Raw genomic sequence first — 20,056 nt, forward strand, 5'->3', positions numbered from 1 at the left:
AGGCAAAAAATTGGAGTCGCGGATTATCAGAGCCATGATCTAATTGAATGGCGGATTGTCTCCATGGGCTGAATAGCCTGTTTTTGTTGTGGTTTTAGTGGCAATCACTAGCAGGATTAATCCTTCTTGCATTCCTGTTGTCTTATTGGAAAATTTTGATTAACTTGGAGTTATTAAGTTCACTTTTTTAAAAATCTCACGTGAACTTTATCTGCAGAAATACGGATCCATTATTCATGATTGACCATATCATTGAAGATGTCCCGCTGGCAGGTTGATTGAGCAATGTCTCAGGGAAGTAATCAGTTTGATCAGGTCCTAAGTGATTCATTTGCTGTGTGGCGCTGTGGGACGTTATTTGGCTTCACGTTTATTCTTATCTCACTTAGTCTAATGAAGGTTCCTCGAAAGAAAATGATGGCTAAGTTTCTGAAAATCTCGTTGCTAGCACTTGTGCCTACATGGGAATCAGATGGAATGGTCTGCAAGCCGTGAACCAAATATGACTTAATGAGTTTGTCTGAAGATAGTGATGTTATCCTCAACGGCAAATTTTCAGCACATTTCGATGTGAACCATGATGTTTCATCATTTGCCATTAGTCCAACAGGCATGTATTGTGAAAGGTAGGCCAGTGCATTATAGATAAAGAAATCCTGATTTCACATAACCACACATCTGGATTAATTTTCCGAATTCAGTGGGTAGTCATCAACTGTAGCATTTAAAGAGTTTTGCTTTTGTTCCTAACATGATTATGAATAATCATCACTCTCAGCTCTGTAAATAATTCTACAATGTTGAATTTCAATTTGATATTGCATGCAATATATGGACCAAATAAGTTCTCAAGAAAATTGATATCAGAGCCGAAATGTTGACACAGTTGCTCTCTCAACAGATACTGCCTAGACCTGCTGAGGTTTTCTGACGAATCCTGTATTGTGTTTAAGAGAAGAATGGTGACTTGGAGCGACAAGGAATTATCCACGAACTTTTCTTTATTGTCTTCGTAGTATAAAAATTGTAACGTACTCGGCAGAGAATTCTAAAGGAATTGCTAACATTATATGTAATGCATTGAAGTTATATCGAATATATATCGAAAATGACAAACCAGCCAACCGAACATCAGCGACAGGAAATGTAACAGAAACCTGACAAAAGTGCAGATTTAAAACATTTAGAAATGAAACAAAAAGCAATAAAATGCTCGTATTGATTTAAGAAAGGTAAAGTTTGCCTGTCCAATTATTTTGATTTTTTGAGAAGGAGGTATAGAAAGAGAGTGAGTGCATTTTTAAATGAACTTTCAAAAGTCTTTCGACTTTTGCTCAGCAATAAAATGAGACAATGTGGTGTCACGGGAAATTGACAGAAAGATTTGCCGATTATCTTCACTACAGAAAGCAAAGAGTGAGAACAAAGACTTGTTATTCACAGAGGGAGAAGGAGGAAAATGATTTTTCATTCATATCAATTCAACATACGCTTTGTGCACCTGCGGTAATTTTATTGGAACCAGTTGAGCAATATTTTGTGCGTATCTGCGAACAAAATCAGAATAATATTCATCAAGGTGTATAAAATTACCCAAAACCTCTTGTGCAGTTACCCTGACGTCAATTTCTTGCATGGACTTTGTGATAGTCGGAAACATTGTGTTCTCCTAATCATCGATGCTCTTTTCGTTGTTGATGACCAGATGGCTAAATCACTGAATTATATTGGGACAGCACACAAATACAAAGATGCCACCAAGTTACAAACTATTTTCCGTGGATAGTTATGCCCCCCTTCTCAATATATTACGATTTAAACCCCATTCTCTTCCAGTTTTTTACTTGTTAATTAGGTATGGACTTGATGATTGTGATGATTGAAAGAATAGTCCAACAAGTGAAGATTTGGGTCTGGACGTGAGGAATGAAGCAAAGAAGAGAAGTAACAGCTCTTTTGACACAGTGATCATACACTTTATTTGAATGGCGAATGAGAACTGAGAATAACATAAGTATGGTGGAAGTCGGTTAAAAATGTGGGGGGGGGGGAGGGGGGCATTAATTTTTCGAGCTTGCGAATACAGATTGGGAATGTAAACTGGGCAACAACATTCAGAATAGACGATGTAGAACAGCATGGGAATGGTAGGAAACGATGTGCAACTGAAAATAATAAGTATCTGCAGGACACACTAAACAAAATCCACTTTGATTGCAGCCACTTATTTTAAATGAATCTTGGGAGCTATAAGACAAATGTTTAATTTTAAACAAAACACACATACATTATAAGAGGACAGCTGAGTGGTTTATGTAACTAATGCAATGAGGAAAGAAAAATGACAAACCAGCCAACGCTTATGCTCGAAACGTCGAATTCTCTGTTCCTGAGATGCTGCCTGACCTGCTGTGCTTTGACCAGCAACACATTTGCAACCGAACATCATTGACAGGAAATGTAACAGAAACCTGACAAAAGTGCAGATTTACAACATTTAGAAATGAAACAAAATGCAATAAAATGCTCGTATTGATTTAAGACAGGTAAAGTTTGCCTGTCCAATTATTTTGATTTTTTGAGAAGGAGGTATAGAAAGAGATTGAGTGCATTTTTAAATGAACTTTCAAAAGAATTTCTACTTTTGCTCAGCAATAAAATGAGACAATGTGGTGTCACGGGAAATTGACAGAAAGATTTGCCGATTATCTTCACTACAGAAAGCAAAGAGTGAGAACAAAGACTTGTTATTCACAGAGGGAGAAGGAGGAAAGTGATTTTTCATTCATATCAATTCAGCTATCAATGTTGTTTGCCTGAATAACCTGGACTTTAACACCGAAACTGCACTTTCTAAAAACACTGAGGACAGAAACCTGAGAGTTATGAATGCTGAACAGACCAGACCAGATTGGAGGAGAGATTAACACATTTACAAAATCGGAAATTAGTGACAATGTAGTTCAACACAGTTCCATATGAAATAGTGCATTTTGCTACAAAGTTTGGAGAGATCGTGTATCACTTTGAACCTACATGTGTAGGAAAAGTAAATATTTCATTACAATTAGACCAATCACTAAATACAATATCACAAGTTAGCAAGTTATTATCAAAACAAGCCAAAATAATAAATTTTATTTCTAAAGTGGTAAAACTGAAATGTAGGGAGATTCTCATAAACTTGCATTGGACATTGGTTGGACTGCGCTAAGTGTGTCATATGCAGTTATAGAGTCATAGAGATGCACAGCATGGAAACAGACTCTCCGGTCCAACCTGTGCATGCAGACCAGATTCCCAACCCAATCTAGTCCCACCTGCCAGCACCCGGCCCATATTCCACCAAACCCTTCCTATTTATATACCCATCCAAATGCCTCTTAAATGTTGCAATTGTACCAGCCTCCACCACTTCCTCTGGCAGCTCATTCCTTACACATACCACCTGCGTGAAAAAATTGCCCCTTAGGTCTCTTTTATATCTTTCCCCTCTCACCGTAAACCTATGCCATCTAGTTCTGGACTCCCCAATCCAGGGAAAATACTTTGTCAATGTACAAAAACTCCCAGCTCGTTTGTGTGTGTTGGGGTGGTTGCTTTCATAGTTTAAGACTTGGTCTGTGTGTGTGGCTTTCCTGTATACCTTCGTGGTGAATTCTCCGTTCGGTGTTCTCTGTACCATCACGCCTAGGAATGGGAGCTGGTTGTCCTTTTCTTCCTCTCTCGTGAATAGGATTCCTGTGAGTGTTGCGTTGATGATCCGGTGTGTGTCTCTATTTCTGTGTTTTTAATGATTACAAAGGTGTTGTCCACGTATCTGACCCAGAGTTTGGGTTGTAATTGCGTTAAAACTGTTTTTTCTAACCTTTGCATTACTGCTTCTGCTATGAGTCCGGAGATCGGTGAGCCCATGGGTGTTCCGTTGATTTGTTCATATATCTGGTTGTTGAATGTGAAGTGTGTTGTGAGGCACAGGTCCAGTAGTTTACGTATACCGTCTTTGTTAATAGGTTCAACGTCTGTTGTCTGTTACGTATGTCCAGCAGGTTGGATATTGTTTTTCTGGCTAGGGTTTTGTCAATAGAGGTGAACAGTGCCGTTACATCGAATGAGACTATGTTTTTTTTTCCTTGTCTATGTGTATATTTCTGATGATGTCCAAGAATTCTTGTGTTGACTGTATAGAGTGTCTGGATCCGCTGAGTAGGTATTTCAGTTTCTGTTGTAGCTCTTTAGCCAGTTTGTGTGATGGTGTTCCTGGTAGTGATACTATGGGTCTGAGTGGGATGTCTGGTTTGTGTACTTTAGGTAGTCCATAGAATCTGGGGGTGTTGTTTATCCTATTGGTGAGCTGTGGAGTGGGGCCAACCTCCCTCTTTTGGTAAGTGTTGGTATCTGCAAGTAGTTGTTCTGCCTTTTGAGTGTAATCTGATTTGTCCAGGATGACCGTCATTCTGCCTTTGTCTGCTGGTAGTATGATTATGTTCTTATCGTTTCTTAGTGAGTGTAGTGCTTCTTTCTCCTTGGTTTTGAGGTTGTGTGTTTGTCTTTTCCTTGTTATCAGAGGTACGATACTTTGTCTCACTGTTTGTTGTGTCTCTTCTGTCAGTCCATTGTTCCTGAGTGTGCATTCTAGTGCTGCTAGGAAGTCTGCTGTCTTGGCGTCCCTGTGGTTGTAGCTAAGTCCCTTGGCCAGTATTGTTCTTTTCGTGTCTGTGAGCTGTCTGTGGGAGAAGTTTTTAACCCAGGTGTGTGTTGTGGTGTCCTCTTCGTTGTGTGTTAACTTGGCCATTTTTTTTTCTTTTAGTGCCGTTTTTTTGCGGTGTGTGGTCCTGTTCTGTACTATGGTGACAGCCTGTTCTATGGTCGGGGTCCATTCCTGATTGGTGGTTTTTGAAATTAACGATTTTTGGCGCGCAATTTCTTGTCTGTATTTGCGAAGTCTGTTGTGAGCGTCTGTAATCATTACCTGGACCATCCTGAATCTGTTCTGTCTGGCTGTGTCCCTGGTTTGTGGATTGTTGACTGGTGGTCTGTATCTGACACATGGTGGAAGGATTCGATTCTTTCGGCATTCATGCAGGAATCGGAGTTGTTTATATGTGGTGCTTAGGCGGTTAGCACAGGATTCCCATTTCCTGGCTTGTCTTAGCGTCTCTCGCCCGTAAGTGTTCAAAGTTTGTGTTCACAAACTTTGAACACCTACGGGCGAGAGACAAACTTTGAATACTATATTATCTCGTGACCAAAGTCATTTTCGTATTTTTTTAAAAAAAGGTTTTTCATTATTTCAGATTCCACCAATTGAGTGACCTGTCCTTTGGAATTCTGGTTCAATCACCGAAAATATTATTTTATTTTCCTTCCGACAAGTTCTAGGCTACGTCTTAGTGGTACTTCCTGTAGTTAGAGTGTGTCTTTACTGAGTGCAGCTTGTCTATTCTTCCGGTATCCGGAAACTCCAATCATTCGAGCGAACAATTCAGAGCTGAGTTCCTCCTCTCTTTGTGCTAATATTTTGCTTCTTGTGTTCACTTATCTTCATTTGAAAGCCGACCGGATGGTCCTGCATGCGGTGGACTGCATTTGGAATTGTGTTTGTTCTCTTCAGTTGAGGAAAACCGTTCTTGTTGTGGTCGCTTTCAAAGAAACTCGTCACAACAAAAATTTGATAAACTGGTTTGGGTCCATGCAGAATTATTTGGTCGTGTTCGTCCTTACATTTCCTCAAGATTTAATTTGCACCATGTGGCATATTGTATCGATTCCCTATCCACTGAAAAAATTACGTATTATAGAGACGTAATTATTTTGTGGCCTGCTATATTGGTCTTCTGTCCCACTGTAGGCGTCCGGCTTGCTTTCCTTGCCGGAAAATTCCAGATAATTTCAAAGACGCAAAGTATATAACTTTCAGTATGCTGAGCTTCTGTGTTGTTTGGATCACTTTTATTCCGGTTTATGCCAGTTCTCCTGAAACATACTCGGGGGCAATCGAAGTGCTTGCAATTTGGGCGTCAAGCTTTAGTTTGCTTGTCTACATTTGTGCTCCAAAATGTTATCTTGTTCAAAGCGGAGAATAACACAAAGATAAGCTTGTGCCCGCAAAATGTTCAGTCTGGAGATTGTTGTTCCAATATAAATATTTCTTGCTGATTAAACAATTGGCCATCATTTTCGATATATTTGTGGTTTTATTCTAATAAAAAAAAGCAGATTCAGTATATATCAAGTTTCTTCTTGTTTATGAAGACGACATTGTAGCCTAAGTTTGCATGCATTAGCGCTGATATCTTGTGTTTGTCTGGATATGAATCCCATGCAACAGCTATATTGATATTGACGAAACAAAAATAAAGGAAGAACTGCAGATACTGGAAATCGGAAACCAAAACAGAAATTGCAGGAAGAACTCAGCAGGTCTAGCAGCATCTGTGGAGAGAAATCGTTGTTAATGATTGTGTCCAGTGACCCTTCAGAACTGCACCGACTCGAAATATTAACTCCGATTTCTCTTCACGGATGATGCAAGATGCTGCTGATTGTTTCCAGCAATTTCTGTTAATTCAATGAAGTTCGCCTTTCAATCCTTTCCTCTTAGTTTTCCTTTAGCGCTTCGGGTGAGGTAAGTTTCTTGTCATTCTGCTTGTTTACCACTTTGCTCTATATATTCTCCGCTTAGAACATACACATTGTTCTATGATCAAACAAAGAACTGTGGATACTGCAGGTCTGTAACACAGATGGAAAGTGCTGAAGAAACTCAGCAAGTCTGGTTGTCTCTGTTGGAAGAAAACTGAGTTAACATTTCAAGTCTGATGACTCATCATCAGAACTACTAGTCGCTTGGAAAAACTGATATTTATGCTGAAGCCAAAGTTGCTGAGAGGTGAGCGTATAGATGGAAATGGAACCAAAACAGAGGGAGAGATTAGAAAATGATCGATAAACCGAGAATAACGGATTGTAGGCCAGTACAGAAGAAAAGCTGAATAATATACAAGAACAGCTCGGAGTGAGAAAATGGGTGAAGTGTGCTGAACGCATCTGTTTGATAACTGGCTTATAAGTAATTGAGAATGTGTGGCTGCAATAATATCAACCTATCTCATAACAGGACGCAGTGAGGTGTGGGTACAAAACATGGAAGGACGAAATCAGGCTCTAAAGATATTGGACTCAATAGTGAGTTCTTGACGCTAAATGGTCCTCAAGCAGAAAATGAGATGCAGTTTTCTAAGCCTGTGTTGACACTCGTTTGTACACTGCAGCAGGACTGTAACAGAAATGTTATCATGGGAACACTTTGGTATGTTGAAGTGGCAGTCCCATTCTCTGTCGCTTGTGTTCTGATGAAGCGCCTCATCTTCCGCCTGGGAACCCTCCAACCACAAGGTATGAATTCAGATTTCTCCAGTTTCCTCATTTCCCCTCCCCCCACCTTGTCTCAGTCGGTTCCCTCAACTCAGCACCGCCCTCCTAACCTGCAATCTTCTTCCTGACCTCTCCGCCCCCACCCCACTCCGGCCTATCACCCTCACCTTGACCTCCTTCCACCTATCCCACCTCCATCGCCCCTCCCCCAAGTCCCTCCTCCCTACCTTTTATCTTAGCCTGCTTGGCTACTCTCTCTCATTCCTGATGAAGGGCTTATGCTCGAAACGTCGAATTCTCTATTCCTGAGATGCTGCCTGGCCTGCTGTGCTTTGACCAGCAACACATTTTCAGCTGTGTTCTGATGATGCCACATTCCAGGGGTAGGGATATGTGGTTGATCAGAAATGTACACCATGGAGGTCAATAGGGTCTTGAGCCATGTTTGATCCATCTTCCACACTTCAACCCTCACCCCTTCCTTTCCCATCTGCAACAAGGATTGGATCCCTCTCGCCCTGACTTGCCACCACACCAGCCTTTTTAATGAAAGGATTTTAAACTGCCATTTCCATCACCTCCAAGTGAATGCCACGACAAGTCTCGTCTGTCAGCATTCTGCAAGATCCATTCCTTCTGGAATTCTCTGCCATACTATTCTTGCACTGCCACCGTCTCCTCACACTCACATGGCACATTTGCATTCAATTGCAGAAGATGCAATACCTCCCCATTTACCTCCTCCTTCCTCAGCTCCAAGGCCTGAGACAAATGTGCCAGGTGAAGCAATGTTTCACCCGCACTTTATTTTAACTACTGTGTTAGTAGTCTATTGATTTCGCTGTTTACAATGCCGTCTTCACACCAACGAAAGGTCAAAATATAGCCTGGATATCTAATCAGCAAAACACCGCCAAATAGAACCCTGCGCTTCCAGTTACCTGTCACTTCAACACATCATGTAACTAGACCAATATACTACCACGTTTCAGTGCACTTGAGTGCAAGTTTAAAGAACAAATATTTTCTGCTTGCAGGATTCCTTACTGCAGCTAGGACTCAACATCAACTTGAAGAACTTTAGAGCCTGATTTGATTCTTCCATTTTCTTTTTCATCCAAGGTCTGGTCATGTTATGACAAGGGTTGCATTTTGCAGAGTCACCCATTTGCATATACTCACAGGCCCATTGTCAAGTGTATGTGGTGCACTACTATTCTACTTTGTTACTGTTAGCTCTTACACAGCTTTTCTACTGTCTGGCCTGCCACTCATTATCACCTTGCCTACCTATTGGTATGGCTTTGTCTCTGGATTCCATCTCCACCATCTGTCCAAACAGTTCTTTCTCCACCTCACCACCCTATCCCTCACATCGGCTTCAGCATAGATACTAGTTTTTCTTACTTGCTAATAGTTCTGATGAAAAAAATCATCAGACTCTAAACTTTAAGCTCTACTTTCTTTGCACAGATGCTGCTAGCCCCGCTGAGCTTTTCCACTAATTTCTACTTTGGTTCTGTTATTTTACAGTTGCATGCAGATTTGTTGCCATGTAAATTGTAAGAGTTTTTCATATCTTGCTGCTCTCAAAAAAAGCAGAGGCGGTAATTTTAATAAAGGTAACAACTTTGAGGAATAACTATTCCTTTACTTCCATATTTTAAGGTGTTGAGGAGCTTATTCCTGTAGATGTTTGAGCAATTTTAATATTTCTTGCTGATGAAGCAATTTGCCAACATTTTTAATGCATTTGTGTTTTTTTTCTAATGAATAAAAAAGCAAATTAATTCGATTTTCTATCAGGTTTATTGTTATTTGTGAAATCTGTTTTGTAGCCTAAGGTCAAATGCATACACCGATGTTTTATGTTTGTCTGGGTATGAATTGCATGTATAAGCTGCACTTTTATTATGTTGGCTTGTCTATCCATTAGCATTGGTATTCCTTTCGTTTTGGGGATGGTATAGTTTTCTTCTCAGTCTGCTCATGTATGATTTGACTTGGAAGAGTTGGAGTTGTATTGGAGTGGACAAAGTTAAAAACTACAACACTAGATTATAGTCCAATAATGTATTTGGAGACACGAGCTATTGAAGCACTGCTCCTTCTTCAGGTGGTTGTGAAGCAGGACCATAAGACACATAATTTATAGTAAAAGATGACAGTGCCAGAATGGGTTTTAGAATGGGTTTCTTCAATTCGGTCCTTTAAAATGCAAGTCCCAAAATTTCCTTTAAATCACCCATTCTCAAAGATCAAAGACTTAATCTAGGTTTATCGTTTCCGCTGCCTGACACAGCTATGAATTCCGTCTTCTGGTCCTGCTTCACAACCTCCTGATAAAGAAGCAATGAAAGCTATTGGACTATAACTTGGTGATGTGTGATTGTTAACGTCTTCTATGATTTGCATGGGCAAACTCTCCATACGGAATGAAGTGCATTATTTCCCAATAAAACAAAGCGGGTACTGGAGATCTGAAAAATAAATAGAAAATGCTGAAGAAACTCAGCAAGTCTAGTAGCATTTGTGGGAAGAAAACAGAGATAACTTTTCACGTTCGATGACTATTCATCACAGCTGTTAGTAATTAAGAAAATCTAATATTTATGCCAAAGCCGAAGTAGGGAAGAAGTAAGCGGTTAGGTGGAGACAGACCCCAGATGGAGAGAATTATAGAGCATGCCAGGAAAAAAAAACGAAATAAGAGATAAAAACAGCTAGGAGTGAGAAGGTGGGTGATGTGTTCTGATTACGATCCATGCAATATGACAAATGGCCTAAAAGTAGGTGCGTTTGGGTGACTGTGCTAAAAACAACCCATATTATAACAGGACACAGCGTGGGATGAGTACAAAACATGGCAAGATGGAATGAAGTTCTAATAGTATTGAACTCGATATTTAGTCCGAGAGGCCGCAGAGTCCCCAAGCGGAACATGAGAGTTATGAGTTCTTGTGCATAAGATTTTAGTAAAAATTACAGGTTCAGGAGATAATACGAAGTCAAATAAAAGTTTGATTTTATTTGAAGGCAAATGCAATATGTTGAGCATGTACTCATATAGCTTTGAAGAATTGTTTATTTGATTGATTTATCATCATCTGTATGTTGTTGCAAAATGCAATGAAAGTTTTGTATAGTGTCGTTGTTCTCCAGCACCAACTTAAAACACTGAAAGCAACAAAGAAAATGAAGGCAGAAGAATGAATAAACAAAGAAAATGTGTTAAACTTTACAGTCGTTATTATTAAGTAATAATAGGCCAGAGGCATGGTGACTGGGCAAGAGTCACTTTGCAATGCTGCTTAGAACATTGAACATAGAACATAGAACACAGAAAAATAAAGCGCAGTACGGGCCCTTTGGCCCTCGATGTTGTGCCGACCCAAGCCTACCTAACCTACACTAGCCCACTATCCTCCATATGCCTATCCAATGCCCGTTTAAATGCCCATAAAGAGGGAGAGTCCACCACTGCTACTGGCAGGGTATTCCAAGAACTCACGACTCGCTGAGTGAAGAATCTACCCCTAACATCTGTGCTATACCTACCTCCCCTTAATTTAAAGCTATGCCCCGACGTAATAGTTGACTCCATATGTGGAAAAAGGTTCTCACTGTCAACCCTATCTAAACCCTTAATCATCTTGTACACCTCTACCAAGTCACCCCTAAACCTTCTTTTCTCCAATGAAAACAGCCCCAAGTGCCTCAGCCTTTCCTTATACGATCTTTCTTCCATACCAGGCAACATCCCGGTAAACCTCCTCTGCACCCGTTCCAGTGCCTCCACATCCTTCCTATAGTATGGCGACCAAAACTGCACACAATACTCCAGATGTAGCCGCACCAGAGTCTTACACAATTGCAGCATGACCTCAGGACTCCGGAACTCAATTCCTCTACCAATAAAAGCCAGTACGCTATATGCCTTCTTCACAGCACTATTTACCTGGTGGCAACTTTCAGAGATCTGTGTACATGGACACCAAGATCCCTCTGCTCATCCACACTACCAAGTATCCGACCAGTAGCGTAGTACTCCATCTTCTTGTTACTCTTACCAAATTGAATGACTTCACACTTAGCTACATTGAACTCCACTTGCCACCTTTCTGCCCAGCTCTGCAGCTTATCTATATCCCGCTGTAACCTGCCACATCCTTCCTCACTGTCAACAACTCCACTGACTTTCGTATCATCCATAAACTTGCTCAACCATCCTTCTAGCCCCTCCTCCAGGTCATTTATAAAAATGACAAACAGCAATGGTCCCAAAACAGATGCTTGCAGAACACCGCTAGTAACTGCACTCCAAGATGAACCTTTATCATCAACTACTACCCCCTGTCTTCTTCCAGCCAGCCAATTCCTAATCCAAACCTCCAATTCACCCTCACTGCCATATCTCCGTATTTTTTGCAGTAGCCTACCATGGGGAACATAATCAAATGCCTTACTAAAATCCATATACACCACATCTATCGCTTTACCCTCGTCCACCTCCTTAGTCAACTTTCTCAAAGAATTCAATAGGTTTGTGAGGCTCGACCTGCCCTTCACAAAACCATGCTGACTATCCTTGATCACATTATTCCTATCCAGATGTTCCTAAATCCTACCCTTACAATTCTCTCTAAGACTTTGCCCACAACAGAAGTGAGACTCACCGGCCTATAGTTACGAGGGTTATCCCTACTCCCCTTCTTGAATAAGGGAACCACATTTGCGATCCTCCAGTCTTCTGGCACTATTCCTGTAGACAACGAGGACATAAAAATCAAGGCCAATGGCTCTGCAATGTCCTCCCTTGCTTCCCAGAGAATCTTAGGATTCACCCTTTCCAGAATTTCCAACACCTCTTCCCTACATGCCTGAAAGCCATCTATTCTAATTAATTGTGACTCAATATTCATGTCGGCAACAATGTCCTGTTACTGAGTGAATACTGACAAAAAGTATTCATTCAGTGTCTCCCCAAACTCTTCAGCCTCCACGCACAACTTCCCACTATTATCCTTGACTGGACCTATTCCTACCTTAGTCATTCTTTTATTCCTGACATACCTATAGAAAGTCTTTGGGTTTTCCCTAATCCTACCTACCAAGGACTTTTCATATCCCCTCCTTGCTACTCTTAGCTCTCTCTTTATTGGGGAGACAGGCCGTCTACTTGCAGAACGTTTCAGAGAACACCTCTGAGACACCCAGACCAACCAACCCAACCACCTCGTGGCTCAACACTTCAACCCCCCCTCCCACTCCACCAAGGACATACAGGTCCTTGGACTCCTCCATCGTCAGACTATGGCAATGCAACGGCTGATGGAAAAGCACCTCATCTTCTGCCTAGGAACCCTCCAACCCCAATGGATGAACACTGAATTCTCCAGTTTCCTCATTTTCCCTCCCCCCCCATCTTGTCTCAGTTCCAACCCTCGAACTCAGCACCGCCTTCCTAGCCTGCAATCTTCTTCCTGACCTCTCTGCCCCTACCCCCACTCTGGCCTATCACCCTCACCTTAACTTCCTTCCACCTATTGCATTTTCAACGCCCCTCCCCCAAGTCCCTCCTCCCTACCTTTTATCTTAGCCTGCTTGGCACACTCTCCTCATTCCTGAAGAAGGGCTCATGCCCGAAACGTCGATTCTCTTACTCCTTGGATACTGCCTGACCTGTTGTGCTTTTCCAGCAACACATTTTCAGCTCTGATCTCCAGCATCTGCAGTCCTCACTTTCTCCTTACATGAAGGAAGAGCAAGTTTTCTCACTGGGGCCATTGGTCTAACAACTCGGAAGGCAGAAATAGCTGGCCTCAGAGAATATCTTCTGAGAATTCATCCTTCAAGGTTTCCTGACAGCATTTTTGTGAAGAAATTTTGGGAAACTGTATTCTCCTGCTCTTTCATGAAGGATGACATAACAAAGACTGAAAGTTCCACATTTGAGGTGCCGTCATGCACAGGGAGTGGACATTTGGATGGGTTAGAAAATGCCTACCTTCCAGCGATAATAGAAGGAAGTTCCTATTATGTGTACAAAGCCGTCTATGCTGTCGCTCAAGCACTTGATGATCTGCTGATATATGAAGAAGGCAATGGCCCTTTCATGCATAATACTTGTTCTCACATTTCAAGACTTGAACCCTAGCAGGTAGGAAAAAAATTCAAATATCTTTCAGGTCGATCTCAGTTTTGTAGAGTGTTATACTTTACTTTCATTTGTGGCCTTTTTCACACTACCTTTTAATAATCAGTCATGTTCAGAAGAATCCAATACAGTATTTACGTCAGAGAATGAGGAAACCAATCCATTATGACAAACATGCGTCAAGATGAAAATAGCATTTAGAAACACTGCAGATTCACTCACACAGAAAGTTATATATCAAGCCTAAATATATGACTATAAGGATCTCCAAGGCCCGAATCACTTCAAGGATAGCAACACCTTGAGGTTTAGTCGCTGTTGTGATGTAAGAAAATGAAAAGGTTAATTTGTAGCCAAGGGTGTGCCACTAGTAACAATGCGATAAGTGCTCAAAATATGAATGCCACGTTTTGTGGTGAGATAGGCATTGTCGAGTTTCGTCTTTTCACGGTCTGACGGTACTTTAGTTCTCAGTAGAAAGTTTAAGGTAAATCATGTCACTCTAACAATTAGGCACTCACTGGAAGCTATTCCATACTGTCAGTCAAGTCTTTGCCGTGCGGCTGGACTCCACATATTCTCAAGTAGAGTCATTCCGGCAAATATTGGCATTTTGATCTAAGACGGAAGATCGGAAACTTGTAAAAAGGCTAGATGGTTCGTCAAACTGTATTTGTTCATGTCTGGATGCTAATTTGTAGCATTATTCATTTCTAAATTATTGGTGCTCATTTCTTTAAATTAATTGTAATGCATGCTTCCTAATGACCGACAAACGTTAATATGACTTTCATTGTCCTTCTGTAGCTGCTGCACTTTCTACACTCAATAAATTTCACTGATCATACTGGGGAAGTCGTGTATTTTGACGAAAATGGTGATCCAATCCCAACGTATGACTTAATAAACTTACAATGAATTTGGACGGTTCACTTGAAAGTGTAAACATTGGATATTATGAAGGTTCCGCTCCAGATGAACAAGAACTTGTCCTGAGCATTCGAGATATCGTGTGGAGCTCCACTGGAAATTAGGTATTTTCCTTACAATTGGCACTGAGAAACCACAGTAAAAAAGTGACACTAAAATGTGAAAAAAATTCAAAAACAGCGCAAGTGTTTTTATGAACCGTTAGACTGGGGGCGTCACTGGTAAGGCCTTTATGTATTGCTTTTCATAGAGCCCTGGCTTTATACATAGCTGTTTAGTTTTCTAGGGCACTTGTTCCCGTTTTTATTTCTTCCCTGAACCCTGAAATCTGATTATGTTCTTCATTCTCCCTGTGAGTATTTCTGTGCGACTCAACAGTTGGGAATGCAGTTTTCATCCTCCATTTCTAATTGCTTTATTTATTGCAAAGCAGCTGAAATGAAATCTAAGCATTAGTTTTTGAATTCGTCCTGCTTTTAATTTTTCATGGAATTGGGATTTTTCTGTACACATTATTTGGATGAATCTGGAAAGTTTAGAGCCAAAATGGTGGAACCCTGAACACAAAACGTTGGTTCTTTTTTCTCTTCACAGAGGCTACTAGGGTGTTGAATTTATTTAGTAATTTCTGTACTTGTTTGTTGTAACCAATCGGCAAGTTTGGTTACTTTCAGAACGATAATCTGATATCGTATTTTAAGATTAAGAAAGCCTTGGTAGCATAGACGTAGAGAAGGTACATGCTGTTCAATCATAAATGCTGTTCAGTTACCCAAAGAATACTTACATGAAATCTCCAAAATGCTCTTCACTATTTTTTATTGCTCAGCTTCTGAAATGAAACCTATCCATTCGGTTTTGAATTCATCCTGCCTTTAATTCTTCGCGGAAATGGGATTTTAAAAATATATTGTTTATATGTATGCAGAAAGATTAAATGGTTTTATCGATGGGTTTAATGGGAAGATACAGAAACTCGCGAGAGAGAAAATAATTGACGTTTATGTTACTGACACCGAGTGGACATAGAGTGCTACACTAACTTTTTATGGAGTATTCGAAGGGGCAAGGAACAGTTCGTGTCTGTGCTGTAGATTCGGTCATTCTTGCAAATCATGTGACATGAATGCAAGTTTGCGTTGCTACCCCTGGTTGGTAGCACGAATGCAGATTGAGGATGACTCCTTTAGGTGGTATTATTACAGCTGCAGTCACGGAGCGCACAGCACTGCGAGCTAACAGACAATAATTACCATTAGCAGTTTGGAAAAAAAATGTACCTCCGTTGAACGTACGACAGAGTTTCACAGATAAGTCTCAACTTTACATGTTAGAGACTCTTCCTATTCATATTTTACAACACCTGTTCTACAGATTAGCGATACATTTTAAAGAATGCAATCTGTATTCACGTCGACCAATTCCTCACTCAAGACATCCGAAGCAATCTTCAAACTGATGTTGCAATTTCATTGTAAAGAGCTCCATGGTTGATGTGTTATCTGGAAGGGAATTAGTGGTGATAATGCAATTACCTCACAGTCACTTCTCTTTCATTTCTCGTCAGTTTCGTATAAACGTAGCTTTTTCTTCCTTCATAGTTTTTAAAACTATTTTAATCTATTCACCGTCCTTGCAGAACCTGCGCAGGGGACAGTGAAGGAGTTTAGGGAAAAGGGAGAGAGAAAGCCGAATGCATGCCTAAGATGGCACTGAATAATGCAATATTGAACACTTTTCACTGTCCTCCTGTATCTCTGTACTTGAGTACACATGGCAATAAAATCTCCTTCTAATTTTAAATCTAAAATTCTTAGTTGCATTGTACCGTTGAGCGAGTAGTGTTTGACAGCATAAATAATATTACAATTTTGCTGACTATCGGATGTGAGCGAGGGTACTTGGATACTATTCCACAAATCTTTGGACAATTTGGAGTTTAGCTTGTATCCACTGTGCTCAGTTGTTTCTCGACATCTAGATTGCTCAGTTACTGAGGTCTGAAGTCCGGGAATGGGGTTGTAGTGTTGGTTTACTGGTTAGCTCTACTGAGCTGAAAATGTTTGAAAATATTTGAATGCATACATGATGCGTTCCACTATCATTGAAGTCGGACAGGTTCATGGATCACCTAGTTCTTTTGACATGGAAGCTTGATCACCAACACACACGACGGTATGTGACAGAGACAATCACAGGCACACATTTTCCTGTGGCAGAAGATTGGTCAATCATAGGATCAAGGCCTCGCATGTGAAATATAATATCCAGAGAATTGTTTGATCCTGAATGTGCTGAGCGAAGGGGTGGATACAATGCATTGAACAGTCAACATTGAAAACAACTATTTGCATAATATTCGACGGGAAAAAGAACTTACAGGTCACAGTGGAAGAGACGGGTTCCCGTCTGTGTAACATACCCCCAACAATGATAAATTCCGTGCGTGTTACGTTATGTATCCAATATATGGGTAACACGGGTTTCCTTTGTTTTAGATTCCACGTGCGCTTTGCTCAGAACCTTGTCCTCCCGGAACAAGAAAGGTCAGCCGGAAAGGTCAGCCAATATGTTGTTTTGACTGCGCAGAGTGCGCCGATGGTGAGATTAGCAACACCACAGGCAAGTACATACATGGAGTCGAATAAATGCTATCTTGTGGACTATATGTTTTTGCGTATTAAAACGAAGAATATTTCATTCTTTCAGATTCCACCGATTGCGTGAAATGCCCTTTGGAATACTGAGCCAACCGGCAAAAAGAACGTTGTGTTCCCAAAACGATTGAATTTCTTTCCTTCCAAGAGGTTCTGGGCTATGTTTTAGTGGCACTTGTTGTAGTGGGCGTGTGCCTTTCACTAGGTGCAGCTGCTGTATTCTTCCAGCATCCGGAAACCCCTGTCATTCGAGCGAACAATTCGGAGCTGAGCTTCCTCCTTCTCTTTGCACTAACGCTTTGCTTCCTGTGCTCACTTACCTTCATTGGGAAACCGACCGGATGGTCCTGCATGTTGCGGCGGACTGCGTTTGCAATCGCATTTGTTCTCTGTATTTCATGTATTTTGGGGAAAACTGTTCTTGTTGTGGTCGCGTTTAAAGCAACTCTTCCCAACAACAACTTGATGAACTGGTTTGGACCCATGCAGCAACGGTTAGGCGTGTTCGTTCTTACATTTCTTCAAGGTTTAATTTGCACAATCTGGCTCATTGTATCACCTCCTTATCCAAAGAAAAACATGACCTATTATAGAGACGTCATTATTTTGGAATGTGAAGTGGGCTCTTTAAAAGCCTTTTATTTTGTATCCAGTTATATTGGTCTTCTCTGCACTGTATGCTTCCTGCTAGCTTTTCTTGCCCGGAAATTTCCAGATAATTTCAACGACGCGAAGTATATAACTTTCAGTATGCTGATCTTCTGTGCTGTTTGGATCACTTTTATTCCGGCTTATGTCAGCTCTCCTGGAAAGTACACGGTGGCTGTCGAAGTGTTTGCTATTTGGGCGTCGAGCTTTGGTTTACTTGTCTGCATTTTTGCTCCGAAATGTTATATTATCTTAGTGAAATTGGGAAAAAAAATACGAAGAAAAACATGATGGGCAAAACGTCTTCACTATAGTTCTAAATCTCCTTTATTTCTCTTCGCACAATATTCAATCTGGTGATTGCCGTTCGAAAATAAATATTTATTGCTCATTCAATATTTCCATTTATTTTCGATAGCCTTTTGGTTTTGTTCTAATAAAGATGTAGTTTACTTCGATTTTGTTGTATATGAAGGCTATTTTATAGCCTGGTGCACTGATACTGGCATTTTGTGTTGGTCTGTGTTGTAGCAGTCCATGACTAAAGTTGACAAGATGGTCACTTGCGGCTATTTAAATTCACACAAGACTGCCGAAAGGGATTGACAGTTGTATATAGCAGAAGTTCACATGCAAACGTGTGGTTTTCCCAGAGGAGGAGAGGATCAGATACTGCGTCGGAAGAAACAAGAAGGAAGTTAATCAGATTTCTGTAATTCGGCAGTTCGAAACATATAAGCATTTTAATAAGGGGCAGTTCTGAAAGGCGGAGCTTAGCCGTTTTCCCTAGCTTGTTACTTCGGGAAGAGTGGAGAGGAAAGTCTGATGTCACAGTGTCCTGACAGGTTTGGGTAATTGTAGAATTAGAAAGGCAAGCAAACTATCATTGTGAAAACGTTAGTAGCATTCCTTTAGCAAGTATTTTTAGGCAGTAAAGAGACCCAGTTCATTACTAGGGAAGATACAGTAATAAGTGGGGTAAACACGACCTCCAAAAAATTATTGGTACAGGAGGGCAGAAGAAGGTTGTAAAAAGACAAGTCACGATTCAGGAGAAATAAACAATAGAAACTCAAGTGCAGAGATAGATATAGATCCTCGGCACAACATCGTAGGCCGAAGGGCCTGTTCTATGCCGTACTTTTCTATGTTCTATGTTCTAGATAAATTGAAGAGATGATTCCACCCAAATGTCAAAGAAAGAATGACAAAAATAGATTTCAAAATACAGAGTGGCCGTGTGGTTCTGCCCCCTTGTTATTTATGGAAACAATAAAGCTTCATTTAGAGACTTGGTAAAGTTGTGAAATGATTGAACTTCGCCCTAAGCGGTATTGAACGATCCTGTGGCTTTCACAGATGTATTTTATCCTGATTTGTTTTAAGAGATGTTTTATGGCAAGTGTGATGAACTGGCCAGTGAAAGTAAACTTCTTGAGAGGCTTTTTTAAAAGTTGGAACAATTGAAGCAACCTAGATGGATGTGGACTGCTCTCACATGCCAGGATTCCGAGTTTTGTTTTAGTTTTCCAGACATCTTGTGGAAGAGCTGGTGCTGAAGTGGGGTGGCCAAGGTCAACATTCATGCGACACCAGTTTATCGTCCAACAGATTTATTTGAAATCACAAGCTTTTGGAGCACTGCTTCTTTCGCAGATGAAATGATTATATGGCAAAAGTAATTTCACCTAAAGAAGGAAGTGCCCCGAAAGCTTGTGGTTTCAAATAAACCTGTGGTACAATAATCTGCTTTCAGGTGCCTTCTGACATTATTTTGTTTTAGTTTTAAGATTTTGCTGTTGAAGTCTCACCAAGTTTGGAAGCTACTGTAAATATCTATTGGCTGCTGCTCTCTCTGGAGTTTTTGTTTGCTCCGCCCCCCTCCCCCACCTCCGTCTGTCTGCTACTGGGTTACATGTGATAAAAGTCTGATTTCTGAATTTGCCTTCTTGTCAAGGGATGTGTTTATGGGATGTGACTATATAGGAAGAATTAATTCATAATAGTTACTGTATCTATTATCCTGTTAAATTTTCCAATAGAGTTAAATTATTATATTCTTCTTTCTTTTGTTATGTTTTAACTATAGTGTTTGATAAATTGTGTTATACTTAACAATGAGTCTGTTACATTTGCCTTGAAAATAAGAAAACAATGAGGATCTTGGTTACCTTCTTGAAATATTGTCGGTAAGAACCTGGGGGGCGGGGGGTATCTGTGCAAGCATTGCTCTAGTTCAACGAGAAGAGTATAGAAGACTTTTTCATTTCTTTTGAAAGTAGGTGAA

The 20,056-nt window shown here is 40.6% G+C and overlaps 1 protein-coding gene across 1 annotated transcript; it reads left to right on the plus strand.

Moving 5' to 3' along the window:
- The first annotated feature begins 510 nt into the window (after positions 1-510).
- Positions 511-18,060, plus strand: LOC132821697 (extracellular calcium-sensing receptor-like). Its single transcript, XM_060834401.1, has 3 exons — positions 511-626; positions 16,963-17,065; positions 17,272-18,060. The coding sequence occupies exons 1-3, from the start codon at positions 511-513 to the stop codon at positions 18,058-18,060; spliced, it is 1,008 nt and encodes a 335-aa protein (XP_060690384.1).
- The last annotated feature ends 1,996 nt before the right edge of the window (positions 18,061-20,056 follow it).

Source organism: Hemiscyllium ocellatum, chromosome 13, assembly GCF_020745735.1.
Source record: "Hemiscyllium ocellatum isolate sHemOce1 chromosome 13, sHemOce1.pat.X.cur, whole genome shotgun sequence".
Lineage (NCBI taxonomy): Eukaryota > Metazoa > Chordata > Chondrichthyes > Orectolobiformes > Hemiscylliidae > Hemiscyllium > Hemiscyllium ocellatum.